Here is an 18215-nt window from a genome sequence, read left to right on the forward strand (position 1 = left end):
TGGGGTCACAGACAGGCCCCTTAGACTCTCTACTCAATCTTCTGCCGAGACAAATTGGACTTTGTAATGAATGGTCCCAAAAATCACATCACACTCAGGCTGATTGCGGCCCCAGAACACCAGTCACTAACCCCAGCTCAATTGCCCTAGATCCTACACCAACGACAATGCCTGTAGCTTGTTGAGATTCCCAGTGTTCACCCACTGCACCCCCACTCACTTCTCCCTCTCTGCACAGTTCAGCGACATCCTTCTTAGGGAGCTGGTTATATGCCATTCTCTGGCTGTTTCCGTTGACTATCCTAGTTTTACTGCTGCAGGTCACAATACGCCGAGTGCATTCAGCATCCCACAGCTAACACCATCTGTCACAGAGCCACGGGATTGGTGCTACGGCCCCAGCTTTGGAACTGTTTCTAGGAGGATCCCCTTCAGCAAAACACTCAGGTATTTCACACAATGCACAGTCAACCTGTGGAACTCTTTGCCAGAGGATTTGGGAAGGTCAAGACTATAACAGGGTTCAAAAAAGAACTAGGTAAGTTCATGGAGGAGAGGTCCATCAATGGCTATTAGCCAGGTTGGGCAGCGATGGTGTCCCTAGCCTCTGTTTGCCAGCAGCTGGGGATAGGCGACGGGGGATGGATCACTCAATGATTGCCTGTTCTGTTCATTCCCTCTGAGGCACCTGGCACTGGCCACGGTCGGGAGACAGGATACTGGGCTAGATGGACCTTTGGTCTGACCCAGTAGGGCCATTCTAATGTTCTTATGTTTGGATTGTTAGTCACCTGGCATACGGCACACGGGGTCCTTTAGGGAGCATGGAGAACTGAAGATTAAAGCATGGTCCATTCTGGTCAGCCCAGTGTGATGAAGTGGGATTTTATTCATCCTGTTATATTGCATGGGAGTCTTACTGTCCTATACTAATACTGTGTGTACCTCCATTTCCCTGTGTGCTGCACCAATACTTCGGCGGTGGGAACTGGGTATGTGATTTTGCTGAGGCCCTCGAGGCAGGTAAGACTGCCTAGCTATTTGCACCTACGTAACGTGAGACCTAGGAGGTGGGGTGTGACCACGTGACAACTTTGGCCCAGGAAGTGAGACAAAGAGAAGGAGGAGGAGCATGAAGGGGGGTGTCAGGGTTCCCTCCGCACTCTGAACTCTGGGATACAGATGTGGGGACCCACATGAAAGATCCCCTAAGCTTATATTCCACCATCTTAGGTTAAAAACTTCTCCAAGGCACAAATGCCTTTCCTTGTCCTTGGGCGGTATTGCTGCCACCACCAAGTGATTTAAACAAACATTCAGGGAGGGGCAACTTGGAGCCCTATCCCCCCAAAAATATACCCCTAAGCCCCTTCACCCACTTTTCTGGGGAGGCTTTAGAATAATATACCAACCAATAGGTTAAACAAAGTGAACACAGACCAAATCCCTGTTTTTTTAGGACCCTGAAAATCAATCAGGTTCTTAAAAGAAGAATTTTATTATAAAGAAAAAAAGTAAAAGAATCACCTCTGCAAAATCAGGATGGAAGATAACTTTACAGGGTAAATAAAAAGATTTAAAACACAGAGGATTCCCCTCTGATTCTGCTTCCCAGTTACAAAACAGGAATAAAATTACCCCTTAGCATAGGGAAAATTCACAAGCTAAAACAAAAGATAATCTAATGGATTTCTTTGCTATAATTTACAATTTTTGTAATTTTAGATGCTTATTCCAGGTAGGGCTTTAGGAGATGGGTTTTTTTCTGCCTGATCCCTCTCTCTGCCCTGAGCGAGAACAACAAAGAGAGCACAAACAAAACCTTCCCCCTTCCCAGATTTGAAAGTATCTTCTTTCCCCATTGGTCTTTCTGGTCAGGTGCCAACTAGGTTAATTGAACTGATTAACCCCTTACAGGTAAGTTATTCTGTACCTCTGGCCAGGAGGGATTTATGTTACTGTATACATAAAGGTTGTTACCCTTCCCTTTATATTTATGACATACTCAATGCTTTTTTTGCCTCGGTCTTCATAGACAAGTTCAGCTCCCAGACTGCTGCACTGGGCAGCACAGTATGGGGAGGAGGTGAGCAGCCCTCAGTGGTGAAAGAACAGGTTAAGGACTATTTAGAAAAGCTGGACTTGCACAAATCCATGGGTCCGGATATAATGCATCTAAGGGAATTGGCTGATGTGATTGCAGAGCCATTGACCATTATCTTTGAAAACCTGCGGCAATCGGGAGAGGTCCTGGACAATTGGAAAAAGGCAAATATAGTGCCCATATTTTAAAAAGGGAAGAAAGAGAACCCGGGGAACTACAGACCGGTCAGCCTCACTTCAGTCCCTGGCAAAATCATGGAGCAGGTCCTCAAGGAATCCATTTTGAAGCACTTGGAGGGGAGGAAGGTGATTAGGAACAGTCAACATGGATTCATCTAGGGCAAGTCATGCCTGACCAACCTGATTGCCTTCTATGATGAGATAACTGGCTCTGTGGATATGGGGAAAGCAGTGGGTGTGATATGTATTGACTTTAGCAAAGCTTTTGATACGGTCTCGCACAGCATACTTGCCAGCAAGTTAAAAAAGTATGGATTGGATGAATGGACTATAAGGTGGATAGAAAGCTGGTTAGATTGTCAGGCTCAGTGGGTAGTGATCAATGGCTTGATGTCTAGTTGGCACCCTGTATCAAGCGGAGGGCTCCAGGGGTTGGTCCTGGGGCTGGTTTTGTTTAACATCTTTATTAGAGATCTGGATGACGGGATTAATTGCACCCTCAGCAAGTTCGTAGATGACACTAAGATGGGGGGAGAGGTAGATATGCTGGAGGGTAGGGATAGGGTCCAGAGCGACCTAGACAAATTGAAGGATTGGACCAAAGAAATCTGATGAGGTTCAACAAAGACAAGTGCACTTAGGAAGGAAGAATCCCATGCACCACTACAGGCTGGGGACCAAATGGCTAGGCAGCAGTTCTGCAGAAAAGGACCTGGGGATTACAGTGAATGAGAAGCTGGATATGAGTCAGCAGTGTGCTCTTGTTGCCAAGAAGGCTAATGGCATATTGGGCTGCATTAGTAGGAGCATTGCCAGCAGATCGAGGGACGTGATAGTTCCCCTCTATTTGGCACTGGTGAGGCCACACCTGGAGTACTGCATCCCTTTTGGTCCCCCCACTACAGAAGGGATGTTGCCAAACTGGAGAGAGCACAGTGGAGGGCACCGAAAATGATTGGGGGCTGGGGCACATGACTTATGAGGAGAGGCTGAGGGAACTGGGCTTATTTAGTCTGCAGAAGAGAGGAATGAGGGGGGATTTGATAGCAGCCTTCAACTACCTGAAGAGAGGTTCCAAAGAGGATGGAGCTCGGCTGTTCTCAGCGGTAGCAGATGACAGAACGAGGAGCAATGGTCTTAAGCTGCAGCGGGGGAGGTCTAGGTTGGATATTAGGAAACACTATTTCACTCGGAGGGTGGGGAAGCGCTGCGATGGGTTCCCTAGGGAGGTGGGGGAATCTCCATCCTTAGAGGTTTTTAAGGCCCAGCTTGACACAGCCCTGGCTGGGATGATTTAGTTGGGGATCGGTTCTGCTTTGAGCAGGGGGTTGGACTAGATACCTCCTGAGGTCCCTTCCAGCCCCTGAGATTCTATAATTCTATGATTCTAATGTCCCTTCTTAGAATCGGTGGGCAACGGCTGCCCCACTGTGCTGTGGTTTGTGGGTGACGTGTCTGTGCCACGCTGCAGCCCCATCACCCCATTCTTCACCCCCAGACTGGGAGGGGGGTGCTGTTCAGATGAGGGGAGCCGTATCGGACAACTCTACAGTGCCGTCCCCCTCCTTCTGTTGGCCAGCAGCCGCCTCGGCCCTCTTCTTGTCCTTCTGGGCGATGTTCCCACCAACTGCCATGCCCACACCCCCGCCCACACACATCCCGGCCACGGTGCCCGCCCCAACTCCAATGCCTGCTGCCCCAGACACACTGAGCACCACAGCCGCTTCCGCAGCGATGGCAGCAGCAGCGATTCCTGCACCCGCAGCTCCGCCCGCTGTTGCCAGGGCCACCGCCCCCGCGCCCACGCCCGCCACAATGACGAATTTCTTGAAGCGCTTCCTGTAGGTCTCCAGGAAGGTCTCGGCCTCCCGCGTCAGCTCCTCCTCCAGCTCTGTCAGCCGGGCCTCTTTCTCCGGCGCCGGATCCCTCATGACCGTCCAGCACCGCCCCAGCAACTGCCTGCGCCACTCCGCGAACAGCTCCGCCATCTTGCTCGGCTTCATCTTCAGACAGGCGACCATGTTCCGGGACTCGCCGTCCTGTGCCCGCCGGGAGAGGAGACGGCCAAGAGCATTAAAATGGGCAAGCGCAGCACAGCTCCATCCTAAGATTGGGGCCCACTTCACATGGGGCATTGCAGAGACCTCCTCACCATCTGAGATCAGGGCCTGGGTCATACAGACAACCCTCAGCTGAGATCAGAGCTCCCACCGCGCCGGGCACAGCACAGGTTTCCTGCCTGAAACTGGCCCCCCTGTCATGTGAGGTGCTGCACAGACCAACCCCCATCTGAGTTTGGGGCCTCCGTCATGTTGGGTGCTGCACAATCCTCAGGTTCGAGACTGGGCTCCCTCTTGTGCCAGGTTTGGAGTCTGCCGTCCTTGCAGCATCCCTGGGAGCTAGAGGTCTCTAGAACTCTTATCTCTTGCCACAAATCCCATAGCCTGCGGGGCTGGCCAGGAAGTTTCCCTTACGTTCCCCTGGCTGGGGACAAAGCTGCCCCCTTGGACTCACCTTCTCCTTCAGAAACACAGCATGGTCTTTGCGGGCGCCGTCCAGGACTCTCTGGTTGTGGAAGGTGATGGCCATCTGCACAGGGAGGACAAGGCTGGGGTGAGCCGCAGTTTATGGGTCCCTGTCTCCACCTAGCAACTGCAGCTTCCACCGCAGCAACCTCATGTAGCAGAGAGATGCTGCTAGCTGCAGTGGCAACAGCTTGGGGCTTCTGGTGCCACCGGTCTTCAGTTTGTTCCTAACGGCAGCCCAGCCTCGGCTCCCTTCCCCGCCCCGACCTGCACTTTGCACCTGCAGCACCTTCCTGTAGCCAAGAACTTTGCAAACCCCTGTTCCAGTCGGGCTTGGCCTGAGGCTGATGCCCGAAGCGCATCAGTGAAGCCGGCTCTCACGGGTCTGGTGGTATTTGGGGGTTTTATCGATCTCCAGGAGGCAGGTGGTTTGGGTGTGAATCTCAGCTCATTTTTGGTGCGGGGAAGGAGTATTGTTCTGGGCTGGGTTAAATCTTGTTATGGAGGAGCAATTGTTGGCCTGAGACCTGATCAACCCCCACATATTAAACCACACTTGGGTGAAACTCAGGGATATCACCACTAAAACTGAAAAAAAACAACAACCCCCACCTCAGGAATGTCCCTGATGAGCGTTAGACCTATAGAGGTGGTAAAGTAGAGACGCCCAGGGGCTGAGAATTAGGGAGGTACAGAAGGAGACTCAACAAATGATGAAATAAACTCTGACCGGCGTTTTATGCTGCCCTCTGCATAAACAGAGAAGGTCACAACTAAGTTACAATTTGGGAATGAAAGATAAAATGTAAAAAACTTGGGCAGGAAGGAGGACACATAGATGCCAATGTGTAATAAGTTAAAATTTCTGTTATTTAGGAGTGTGGGATAATGTGATAGGTTAAGTAAATTTGCAGGAGGGAGCTAGTTTTACCTGTATAATGTAAATGAAAAACATTGCTCTTTGGAAACCATTTCCGGATTGCAGTACAACATCAAACTGCAGGAACTCTGACCCCTCTGCACGACCGTGACATATGTGGGCTCCGGGAACCCCAATGAGTGAATCCTGACTGGCCATGGGTTGAAATTTGTCTGTATGTTGGGAGTGGTGAGCATAAGAGATTTGCTTGATAGATGTGTTCTGTGTATGTTGCTAATAAATAGATATTTAGAGCACAACTGCATAAGGCTCTTTCGCTGGCAGACCCGTACAGCCCTGAGCCCAGAGGGGAAGGGCGGGTACTTAAATTGACCTGGTTTCTTCCTGAGCCCCGTGGGTACGGATAGGTTTGCCAGAAGCTGGGAATTGGTGAGAGGGGATGGATCAGTTGTTGATAACCTGTTCTGTTCACTCCCTCTGGGGCAACTGCCATTGGCCACTGTCGGAGGACAGGATTCTCAGCTAGATGGACCTTTAGTCTGACCCAGAATGGCCATTCTTATGGTCTTATGTCTCTTACACCCCAAGTCCTTTGTAGGGAAAGGGTGAGGGTGCCTTAAATTCACGGGGTGATGCCCTGAGTCCTAGCTAGGGTATAGGCAGGTAATTGACCAGGTAACAAAATGACTCTGGAACAGTCTCTGCTGTGGTGCTATTCTGGAATGGCTATTGGGGTGTAGTTATTCCAGAATAGCTAGGCCGGTCTATTCCCCCCATGTACATAAGATGCATCCCCCACCCCAATTCTCCTCTACAAGAGGGCCTGGGTAGCACCTGGCCCAGTCAATCTGAGGCTGACACCCAAGAGAACTTTACAGTCCATACCTATGGTTATGTCTACACTGTGATGTAAGCCCAGAGTTAGTAGGAATGGAGTTAGCAGACCCTAGGGCTGTTAACCTAGGGCTGGAGTGTCTACACTCATTTGTAACCCCAGGTTAGGACTGGCTGAACTCTGGGTAGCAAGCTTGGAGCTCCAGCATCTACACTGCATTGTGCAGGCCTGAGTGCAACCACCCGTATCCCAGACTTCCTAGCGCTCTCCCTAGCTGCTTCTGCCCTTTTCCCCTTTGCTGGTGGTGCAGCCTGGGAAAACTGGACTGTCCAGCAAGCTTGACTGGCCAGAGGAGAAAGAAAGTCAGCCCCGTGGGATTGTGGGATTCTCTGGGCAGCCTCCCAGAGCACAAGTCCAGCAGGGCTAAAGCTAGGCTGCAAAGCAACAGGGCTTGAAGCCTGGCTCCCAGCTTGACTCAGGCTCAGACCCTCCATCCCCGGGCGGTCCTGGGATCCTGGCTCTCTGAATTCAAGATCACAATACTGGATTTAGAGCCACCTTCCCCCTTCTTGCCATATGTGCCTCCCATGATGCACTACAGCCATGATGCCTGGCTTCCCCTCACCATAAAAGGACACTGTGGTGCATTGTGGGAAATGTAATTTGGCTGCCTCATTCTCCTCTATATGTCCAGCTCCCTGGTTGGACTAGAACTCCCATGGTGCTCCGGGGCCATGATGCCAGGCTTCCCCTCACCAAACAAGGAGATGCTGGTGCATCATGGGAGATGAAGTCTAGTTGCTCCATTGTCCTCTGAGGCCAGGCTCATGGGAGGTGCCATCCAACCAGGATGCTCAACTGGGATGGGGAGCACCTGGCCCTTTAGGGCCCCCTGCTGGAGGCCCTGCAGTCCTAGCACACCCCACCCCAGGTAAAGGACCAATGAGGGTGGGTCCTCCAGGCCTGCCTAGAAAGGCTGCAGCGAAGCAGCCAATCAGGGTGCGGCAGGCTCAGTTAAAAGGAGCTGCAGGGGCTGAGCAGGGCTGTCACTGGCTGGGACCAGAAGGGTAAAGAAAGACTAAAAGGCTGTGAGACTCCACAGGGAAAGAGACTGGGGAGAAGCCCTGCTCACACGGGGACAGGACCGGGAAACTGTCCAGGCACAGAGGCCCGAGAAGACCCTGAGAAAACAGGACAGAGATGGAGAAACTCTCCAGGCAAGGAGGCCTGGGGGAGACCCTGCTGAGAGAGGGAACAGACAGAGAACCCAAGAAGGTGATGGGATAGAATGGGAAGCAGCCCAGGAAATGCAGCTGTAGCAATTAGGAAAGAAAGCAGCAGGTGGCTGCTACTTGCAGGGTCCCTGAGTTGGGACTCCGAGTAGTGAGCGAGCCCAGGTCCCCCACCGGCTGCTGGTGCAGTGGCCAAAGCCCTGAGAAGGGGGCAAGTTAAGTTTTGGAGCCTGAGAAAGGGGCTAGAGTTTAAACAGGCCCAGAGATGAGACTCAAGACCCCAGAGAGGGCCAGCCATTTGTTGGACTGTGTTACCGGGAAGAGGTTGCTTGGTGTGTCTTTAGACTATGTGAGACTTAGTGGAAAGGCTGAGGCACCCCTGACTATGGCAACCAGGGGAGGGATAGCTCAGTGGTTTGAGCATTGGCCTGCTAAACCCTGGGTCGTGATTTCAATCCTTGAGGGGGCCATTTAGGGATCTGGGGCAAAAAAAAAAAATCTGTCAGGGACGGTACTTGGTCCTGCTGTAAAGGCAGGGGACTGGACTCGATGACCTTTCAAGGTCCCTTCCAGCTCTATGAGATAGGTATATCTCCATATCAAAACCGCAACAGGGGCACCCGGAAGAGAAAAAGGGAAGAATGCAGGATTGCACCCAGCTGACTGTAGGTGCTTATGAGAAGTGAGTGTCCCCCTGTTGCACCAACCCCTAGAGAAGAATGAGGCATGTGAGGAGCATGAACTACAGAAGCCACGTCGACAGCGTTGCCAAATGGAAACATTTGGGGGGTTTGTAGGAAACTCAACGGGTTCTGCACAAAAATCCCCACTTTTGGGCCAGCTCTGATAAACTGCTGTCATTTACAAAGGGCAGGTATGTCCCCATGCCTGGGGACAGACATGTTGATGTTATGGACCTCTGAACTGGAGATGCATCCGTAGACTGGCCAAACCCTCCATCATCAGCCACCCTCTAGTCTAGTCAAATTCTTCTACCTTGGAGTCCATGAAAACTGAGATCTTTTCCCAGACACCTCCAGTAGGATGACCTCAGTTCCCAGCACCTCACCAGCCCTGGCATGGATGGGATAAAGGAGACACCCCACTATCAGGTCAGACGTAGAGACAGTACCTGACAGGGAGAGGAGAAGCCGGAGCGATGTGTCTTCATCACATCAGATAAATTCTGCAAAGGAACCAAAAGAAATTATCACATCACAGACTCCACAGGGTTTAGAAAGGCTGGGAACATGGGAACAGCTCGCCTGGTGCTGAGATGCAGCCACCTCTGGGATGGGGCAGCTGGGGATTTGGGCTATTGGGGTCATCACTGACTGCAAGGAGAGAGCATCCCCTTCCTGCTCTCTCCAGCACAGCTGGCCAGTCCCCACCTTTATCTTGGCAGCGAGCTGTGTCCCGGTAAGCAGCTTCCTATGCTGGTCCCTCCGGACGTGTCGACCAGCCGTGCTCACCAGGGTGGTGACATAGTCCCTCAGGCTCTTCCGGAAATTCTCACCCATGTCTGCAAAGGGGAGAGAGATGGACGATGGTGAGGGAATACAGGGCCTGTCTGATCCTCCTTCTCTCTACTTGCCACGCATGGGCATGATCAGCGACCCAGTCACATTGCTCTGCACAGGGCAGGGGGTTTAGAGCTGTAGTCCTGGGTCCGTTACCTCTCAGCCTTCCCTTGCTCCCCATCGTGATCCTCTCGCCAGGGAAGGGCATCAGGTAACAGCGGCTGCTGTTTCTGCTCAGCACTTCCAGGGCCTTGGGGTGTCTGCAAGGGGACCTCGCCTTCAGCATCTGCCAGAGTCAGGGACAATCGTTACACTGACACACAAACACCTGTGTTAACGTCAGCCAGACTCGCTCCAGAGAAGGTCTGGAGGAGCCCGGCCTCGTTTGTGATAGGCATTGGAAGGGGGGCAGTGAACAAGGCAGGGGATGGCAGGAAGCAAAAGGAATGGCTGTCAGTCCCAGTCTCCCTGGTCCCAGACTCCCCACCCCAGGTCCCAGTCTCTGCAGAATCCTTGTCCCACCCTGCTCCTTTCACTCTCCCTGGCCTGGCTTTTCTCCCCTCCCCTTTGCATTCAAGCTGCTTCCTCCTCCATGCTGCCTGGGCTCATTGAGTGTAGGGCAGCGACAGGTGCCTGGCCTGGAGCAGCAATTGCAGGGAAAGTCCAGCTTTGCGTCTGCAGCCCCTGGCTGGAGGTTGCTCCGTGCGGATGGATTCTTTGAAGACGTCAGCGGCTAAACGCACGCACAGTGTTTCTCAGCCTTGTTGTGCTGGTGACCCCCTTTGGCCTTAAAAGACAATTTGGACCCCGTACTTGAAAAAAATGGTGACTTCCACCTTCAACTCGGACTTCAGCTCCGGCCGCCGTGGGCTGACGCCGATGCCTGAGCCCCGGACATCCAGGGCTGAAGCATGTAATTTAGCTTTGCGGGGTCCCTTGTGGTGCGGGGCCCTGGACAAATATTCTGCTTGCCACACCCTAACTCCAGCCTTGTACTTTTGACCTCCCCCATCACACAACCTCCCTGCGGTCTCACCTCCCCCAGGTTGGAAACACTGGAGCCATCATCCCTTAGAGGGGAAAGGCCCATGTCCCATTCCTCTGTCTCTGATTCCCACAGTCACCTGTCTGATGTGTCTCAGATGCTGCTCCCCACCCTCGGCTCCAAGGACCGGGGAACTACTCCAATCCCGCACCAGCAGGTCTAGGTGCTGCAGGGGAGACAGGAGGGGAGTGAGGGTCTCTGGGAGGATGCTGGGTTGGGGAGAAGGTTGATATCTGGAGGGAAAACCTCAGCCCCTAGAGAATGGGGCAAGGGGTGCATGGGGCAGGAGCATGCTGTGGAGTGGAGGAGGGGTCTTCAGCATATGCTCAAAGTACCCTGCCATTTGATAGCATCGTCATCAGCCAGGTGGAGAGCCAGTAGCCCACCCTCAAAATCAGTGGCCACTCGTCAAGGATATGCGACATAGCCTGAAGTTGACCACAGCTACAACCCTGGTCATCAGAGAAACCCCATCTGAAGAGACAAGTGCCCTGTCCTGTTAGGAACCAGCTCAGGTGCCTTGGCAGCTCAAAATGTGGGTAAGGCCCTGTCCTGTTAGGAAACAGCTCAGGTGCCTTGGCAGCTCAAAATGTGGTGGACCAATGGTTGGGTCAGTGATTAATGACGGTCATCGCTGAGCACTCGTTGCACCGAGCCGATTCCACTGTCATGTCCTGTAGTGGCAGAAATGACCCTAAAGGGCGTCTACAAGACAGGGAGCTGGCAGGTAGCTGAAGAGACCTGCGTACAAGGCAGGTCGCTCTTCTCACGGATCTTGGCCAGCGGCATGACGGAGGCCCCCCTCACGGTGAATATGGGGTGGTGTGTGTTACTAAGTATTGTCAGCCGCAGCCACGGAGTTACCCATAACGTCCCTATCACAATGCCCGCAGGGGAGAGGGTGCCGGGTGGGGATACACACGGGACGGACGAGTGATGATGGCGGAAGCCGTCTCACCTGAATGGGCCCAGTCCGAACGCTTTTCCCACCTCTTCGGCCACATGCACAAATATCTGCAGAGCAAAGAGAACGGGGGTGGGGGACGAGTCTTGGGCAATGGGAGGCATTTACACTGAGGGGTCATCCTGCAGGTGAACAGAAAGGGGCCTGATCGCCCTCCCCATCCCCATCTGAGCCGCTCCCTCCGCCCATCGCAGAGAGCGAGGCCCAGCGAGCGCAAGCTGGAGAGAGATGGGAGATATTTCCCACGGGTGGAAAGAGAAGTGGGATGCATCCGGCTAAGGGGTGGTGGGGGCAGCTGTGGGATCCTCCACATCCTATGCCCCACAGAGGAGCAAGTCTTGTTCCAGGGTTCCCTCCTTCACGCCAGGGGCCCCGTGGAGGTGGGGGGTGGGTCAGTGAGCCCAATGTGAGGTCTTTTCCCTGAGGGGTTCCTGTGTACCCTCCAACCCACAAAACCCCCGTTGCCTCAGGCTGACAGACGCCACCAGCACTGTTTGCACAGCCCCGGCGGTGACACCACGGCTCTGTTCGCGCCTCGAACAATCTCGGCCACGTGGCGATTACTCGAGCTCTCCCTGGACTGCTGTAGCTCCACGTTAACCAGGTTTCTGCCCCGCACTGGACCCAGGGCAGTGTGGACAGATAAAAACCCTCCCAGAGCCAACCCCTTCCCCAGCACAGAGAATCCTCCCTGGGGTGCGGTGAAGGGGCAGGACACGCCATGTGCTGCAGGCGGCATTGACGTCGCTAAGGGTGTGACTGCCAGGTGCTCAACCTGCTGGGGCTGGGTATGAGCCTGTAGAGAGTAGCAGACCAGAGCAGGGGGGCAGAGCGACCTCCCCAGGCCCTGGCCCCAGCAGACTTCCCACCGACGGCAGAGCTGGGCTGGAGGGGAGGGAGGGGTCTTAACTTTGGCCCAGTGGCCCACGCCAGACACCTGGGAGCAGAGAGCCAGGCTGGGCCATGTGGTGATGGTGCTGACTCCAGAGGCCCACGTGACTGTGGGAGAATCGGTTTCTTTATCTGGGCCTCAGTTTCCCCACAGGAACTATGGGGAGGGATAATAAACCCTGTGGGGCTAATGGGAGAACCTGGCCCGGCCACATTCTGTGTCGCGCTGCCAGCCTCACCTCCAGGTATTCGAGATCCGGGTCCATCACCTCACTTGAAATATTCAGTATCTGCAAAAAGTCAGGAGACAGACAGAGCTGCAGCAACGAGCAGGGACGGCCGCCCCACGCCACTTCCCAGCCACGTCACCCACCCCGAGCGCAGCGCCCCCTAGTGCCGCAGGGGGCATCGGGGCCAGCCCTGACCCCCAGAGGAGAGCGCCCCCTGTTGAGCCCCCGCTCCCTGCAGCACAGCGCCCCCTAGCACTGCACTGGGGCATTGGGGCCAGCCCTGACTGCTGGGGGAGAGCGCCCTCAGTTGAGCATCCACCCTGTTCCCTGCAGCACAGGGCCCCCCGGGGAGCCCCCCAACCTGGTAGGAGCTGAGCAGCATGGACAAGGCGGAGAGTTTGATGCTGGTCTCCTTGTTCCTCTCAATGTCCATGGAGCCCTCGGTGTCCACCAGCAGCACGGCCACCTGGGGGGGCCAAGAGTGAGAGCCCCAGGTCAGCTCCCTGCTTTGTCCAGCCACCCACGGCCGCTCCGCCCCCAGAGCCTGCCCCTGCTCAGCCCCATGGCCCCTGGCATCTCATTTCTGCCCACCCCAGTGTTAGCTCCCTCCTCTCGCTCTTCTCCATTCCCCCCATTACGTCTCCATCAGGTTCCCCTGGGGCCTCCTTCCCCATGTCTCCATCCTTCCCTATTTCCCCATTCCCTTTGTTCCCAGCCCTCTCCCCCATTTCCCTTCTCCCAGCGTCCACATGTCTCCTTCCCCCTTTCCTTTGCACCCCCAATGTCCCCACTCACCTTCCTGCCCTGGGTGGGGACCCAGAAGGGCTGACTCCATGCCCACATCCCCTTGGTGACTTGCTGCATGTCGGCTCGCCACTCAAACCCCTCCAGGGGCTCATCCTCTCGGCCCATCCACGACCCGTCCCTTGCGTCCTGCCGGAAAGGAACATGGAGGGACAGGGGACAGTGCAGGGTGGAGGAGAAGAGTGACTGGTCCCCCCACACCTCCAGACTGTAAGCCCTGGGTGGGGGCTAGGGGTTAATTGTACTAGGGTGGGGCAGGGAGGAACACAGGGTGATGGGCGTGCTCAGATTCTGACAGATAAACAGTCAGAGAGACGCAGACACGCTGCAATCCAAACAGACACACAGACAGAAAGACAGACGTGCTCGGGTTCAGACAGACAGACAATATTACCAGACAGAGTTCCAGGCAGACAGACGTGCAATGAGGTGTGTGTACTCACACACACATGTGCAGCTCTGAGCCGTCCAGCAGTGGGCAGGATGGGGCCGCTCACACCCCAGTTCACTCCTGTTCCCGTTTACACTCACCGGGCTCCGGAGCCGGCGCAGCAGGTAGTTCAGCAGGAAGGATTTACCCCGGCGCTTCACCCCGATGATGGACACCACGCAGACGGGGGCGTCCCCCACCCCACCCTGCTCCAGGCAGCGGCTCAGGGCCTCCTCATCCAGGATCAGGTTCTCTTCCTCGTCCAGACGCACCAGCTGCACCGGGCGCCCCGGCTCCGGCTGAGCCCTTGGCCCCTGCTGCAAGGAGAGAGCAGGGTCAGAGCTGGGACCCCACCCCTGAGCCAGCCAGTCCCCTGCTCCCTGCTGGATCAGAGCCCTGTGCCCCATTCTACCCCCTGAGCCAGTCAGTCACCTGCCCTGGGGCCGGATCAGAGCCCATCTAGGGGAAAAGCCCCTAGATTCTTGTTGGGACACATAAAGGGAAACTGCACCAGGCTGGGGGAGACAAACAGAAATGGAGGTTCAGGGGATCTTCAGTGGGATTCTGCCTGTCCCTGGAGGAGAGCGAAAGTGAGAAAAGATGCTGATCATCAACAGGTGGCTCCGGCAGTGAGGCTAAGGTGGGCGTGGGGATGTTCGGCCACTGGGAGGCGTTCACGGGCAGAGGACTGGTCTCATGGGATGGATGCCACCGGAACAGGGTGGGGGATAGACTTCCAGGATGGAGGTTGGCACAGCTGATGAAAAGGGCTTTAAACTAGGAACCCTGGGAGATGCTCATGAAATCTCCAGGCCGGATTCTCACAGTGTGCAGGAGGCAGGAGGAGAGGTTGGGAGCAACGGAGAAAGGAATGACAGAGGCAGGAAAATAGATGAGAAGAGGAACGATAGTGCCAAGGGCACCAACACTGAGAGTCAGGTGGCTGATACCGGCAGCAAAGCCAAGTGGAAGCAGTGAGGTGTCTGCCCAGGAATGTGAGGAGCCCGGGTGACAAAAGGGAAGGGATTAGAACTACGGGTGCAGGATGGGAAACCAGACACATGATGCAATAGTAGCCATGACCGGGGTACAGGAAAGAAAGACAAAAGGCAGAGGTGGTGGAGTAGAGTGTGTTAATGACGAGGTGGAGTGGAAAGAAATGAGACGGGATGCAATGGGTGAAACAGAATCTTTTTGGGTCAAGATCACTGTGGGGAAGAAAGGTACCAGGGGCTCCCCTGGGAGAGTGTCTTGGGTCTGCTACAGACCCCCAGGATCCAGTTTGGATATGGATAGAGACCTCTTTCATAGCTTGAATGAAATAAATACCACTGGGAATTGTGTGACCATGGGAGACTTTAATTTTCGTGACAGGGATTTGAGAAGTGCTGCTCATCATGGCAGGGTCCAGATAATCCTGGAGGTGACACAGCTGAGAGATTTTTTCATCAATGACCAAAGCAACAAGAGGTTAAGCCTGTTTAGATTTGGTATTGGTAAGTAGAGAGGACCATACTGAAGAACTGGCTGTAGAGGACAGCCTTGGTTCAAGTGGCCATGAGCTAATTCAGTTTAACTAAATGGAAGGATAAACTAAAACAGGTCAGCAGCTGGGATTCCTGGATTTCAAAAAATTAAGGGAATTAAGTAGGGAAGTGACCTGGCCTTCAAAGCTGAAGGATCTGGATGTGGAGGAGGCTTGTCAAAGATGCAGGAACTCTCTGGAGTCTGCATCCAGGAAAAAGACCATAGGGAAGGGTTGCTGACCAAACTGGATGAATCAGGATTTCAAAGAGGTGATTAAGAGAAAGCAGAAAGCCTACAAGGAATGGAAAATCGGAGGAATCCGTGTAGGAATAAAGTGAGAACTGCCAAAAGCCAAGCAGAATTTGAGCTTGCAAAAAAAAATTAAAACCAATAGTAAAAAAGTTCTTTAGCCTTATAAAGAAAAAGAAAACAAGGAAAGAAGAAGTGGGACCGCTAAGCGCTGAGGATGGGGTGAGCATAAAAGATACAGGCTGCATGAGCCAACACTTAAAGATATAGGCATGGCCTCAGTTTTTAAGAAGCATAAGGAGAAGCTTGTGGCAAGATGGCTAATGAAAACAAGAATATGGGAGTAGAAATTGTCACTGAGTTGGCTGAAATAGAAGCCAGATTCAAACAACCTAATGGGACGAAACTGGAGGGCCTGGATCATCTCCATCCACGAATATTGAAGAAATTAGCACATGAAATTGCAAGCCCAATAGCAAGGATTTGTAATTAATCTGTAAAAGTCAGGGGTCATATTTAGGGTCCTACCAAATTCACGGCCATGAAAAACATGTCACGGATCATGAAATCTGGTCTCCCCCCTGTGTAATTTGATCTTTTGTGTACTTTTACCCTAAACTATACAGATTTCACAGGAAAACAGCATTGCTCAAATTGGGGGTCCTGACCCAAAAGGGAGTTGTGGGGGGCGGATCACAAGGTTATTTTAGGTGGGTCAGAGTATTGCCACCCTTAATTCTGCACTGCCTTCAGAGCTGGGCGGCTGGAGAGCAGCAGCTGGTTGCTGGGCATTCAGATCTGAAGGCGGCGTCCTGCCAGCAGCAGGGCAGAAGTAGGGGTGGCAATACCGTACCAGGCCACCCTTACTTCAGCACTGCTGCTGGCGGGGTTTCTGCCTTCAGAGCTGGGCCCCCAGCCTGCAGCTGCCGCTCTCCAGCCGCCCAGCTCTGAAGGCTTCAAGACTGACCTTGATCAGTTTATGGAGGGGATGGGATGACGAGACAGCCTACCATGGCATGTAGCTGATCTGTAACTGCTAGCAGCAAATATCCCCAACAGCTGGAGATGGGACACTAGATGGGGAGGGCTCTGAGTTACTACAGAGAATTCTTTCCCAGGGTTCTGGCTGGTGGGTCTCACCCACATGCTGAGGGTCTAACTGATTGTCATATTTGGGGTCAGGAAGGAATCTCCCCCCAGTCGGATTGGCAGAGACTTGGGGGTTTTCGCCTTCCCCTGCAGCATGGAACACGGGTCACTCGCAGGTTTGAACTAGTGTAAATGGTGCATTCTCTGTAACTTGAAGTCTTTAAACCAGGGGTGGGCAAACTACAGCCTGCGGGCCGGATCTGGCCCATCAGGGCTTTGGATCCATCCAAGGGGATTGCCACCCCCGTGGCGCCGTGGGGCTAAGGCAGGCTTCCTGTCTGCCTGGCCCTGCACTGCTCCCAGAAGCTGCCGGCACCATGTCCCTGCGGCCCCTGGGCTGGGGGGGGGGGCCCAAGGGCTCCATGCACTGCCTTGCCTGCAGGCACCACCCCCTGCAGCTCCCATTGGCCAGAAACAGGGAACCGGGGCCAATGGGCGCTTCAGGGGAGGTACCCGCAGGCGAGCCCTCTGCTCCCCCCTTCCCCAGGAGCCGCAGGGATGTGCCAGCTGCCTCCGGGAGTGGTGCAGGGCCAGGGCAGGCAGGGAGCCTACCTTAGCCCCGCTGAGTGCTGCTGCCATCCCAGAGCTGCTCAAGGTAAGCAGCGCTGGGCTGGAGCCCGCACCCCAACTCCCCCCGCACCCTGCACCCCAACCTCCTACCCTGAGCCCCCTGTTGCACACTGCACTCCTCCTGCACCCCAACCCGCTGCCACACCTCACACCCCTCCTGCACCCCAACCCCCCTTCCCTGATCCCCCTCCTGCACCCTGCACCCCTCCCACACCCCAACCCCCGCCCCAGCCCTACATTCATGGCCCTGCATGCAATTTCCCCACCCAGATGTGGCCCTCGGGCCATAAAGTTTGCCCACCCCTGCTTTAAACCATGATGTGAGGACGTCATCAGTAACTCAGCCAGAGGTTCAGGGTCTATTACAGGAGTGGGTGGGGGAGGTTCTGTGGCCTGCAAAGTGCAGGAGGTCAGACTAGATGATCATGATGGTCCCTTCTGGCCTGCCAGTCTGAGTCTGTGTGTCCCATTCCCCACCCCCTGAGCCAGCCAGTCCCCACTCTGAGGCCAGATCAGGGCTGGCACCCCCTAAAGGGGAAAAGGCCCCATGTCCCATTCCCTGCTCCCCTGAGCCAGGCAGTGCCTGCCCTGGGGCTGGATTGGGCCCAGCATCCCCCTTATCTGGCCTGTCTGGTCTCACTGGCTCTGGCTCTTCCTGCAGGTGCTCGGTGAGTTTCTCCACCAGGCTTTTGACACGTGCATCTGGGATCATCCTATCCCCGGAGCAGGGAGCCCAGCACTCCGGGCAGCAGTGCCCCTGGGCTGAGATCTGGCTCCAGTGAGTCGAGAGGCAGCCCCGGAAGAAGTTGTGGCCACACTTGATGGAGACGGGGTCATTCAAGACGTCAAACAGATGGAGCAGGTGACGTCCTCCCGGAGTTGCTCTATCCCCCGATCCCGCAGGCTTGGGGAGATCCACTGGGTCAGGAGCTAGCACATGGGAACACCAGGGCTAAGATGCTAGCGCAGAGGGGCTGGGAGCCAGGACTCCTGGCTTCTATTGTTAGTTTTCACCACTTTGCTGGGTAAATTTCCAGTCACTGCTGTGTGCTGGCTACTCCCATTTTTGGGCTGGCAAGTG

General features: G+C 54.5%; 2 protein-coding genes across 6 annotated transcripts in view; both read right to left on the reverse strand.

Moving 5' to 3' along the window:
* Nucleotides 1-18215, reverse strand: part of LOC119856777 (RING finger protein 112-like) — an 81942-nt gene that overhangs the window by 63225 nt on the left and 502 nt on the right. For all 4 annotated transcript variants that reach the window (XM_043517143.1, XM_043517142.1, XM_043517141.1 and 1 more), the window contains exon 2: nt 17775-18064. In XM_043517143.1, coding sequence (XP_043373078.1) covers nt 17775-18064 — 290 coding nt within the window. The remainder of the gene's footprint in view (nt 1-17774; nt 18065-18215) is intronic.
* Nucleotides 3542-11559, reverse strand: LOC119856822. Of its 2 annotated transcripts, XM_043517157.1 has the most exons (8): nt 10896-10994; nt 10656-10839; nt 10400-10486; nt 9432-9561; nt 9147-9277; nt 8888-8941; nt 4798-4957; nt 3542-4322 (listed from the first exon to the last, which is right to left on the reverse strand). In XM_043517157.1, the coding sequence occupies exons 2-8, from the start codon at nt 10743-10745 to the stop codon at nt 3772-3774; spliced, it is 1203 nt and encodes a 400-aa protein (XP_043373092.1). In that variant the 5' UTR covers nt 10746-10839; nt 10896-10994; the 3' UTR covers nt 3542-3771. The 2 variants fall into 2 exon arrangements, with proteins under 2 accessions (XP_043373092.1, XP_043373093.1); XM_043517158.1 differs by lacking the exons at nt 10656-10839; nt 10896-10994 and adding an exon at nt 11279-11559.

The sequence above is a fragment of the Dermochelys coriacea genome, chromosome 6, assembly GCF_009764565.3.
Source record: "Dermochelys coriacea isolate rDerCor1 chromosome 6, rDerCor1.pri.v4, whole genome shotgun sequence".
NCBI classification, from domain to species: Eukaryota; Metazoa; Chordata; order Testudines; family Dermochelyidae; genus Dermochelys; species Dermochelys coriacea.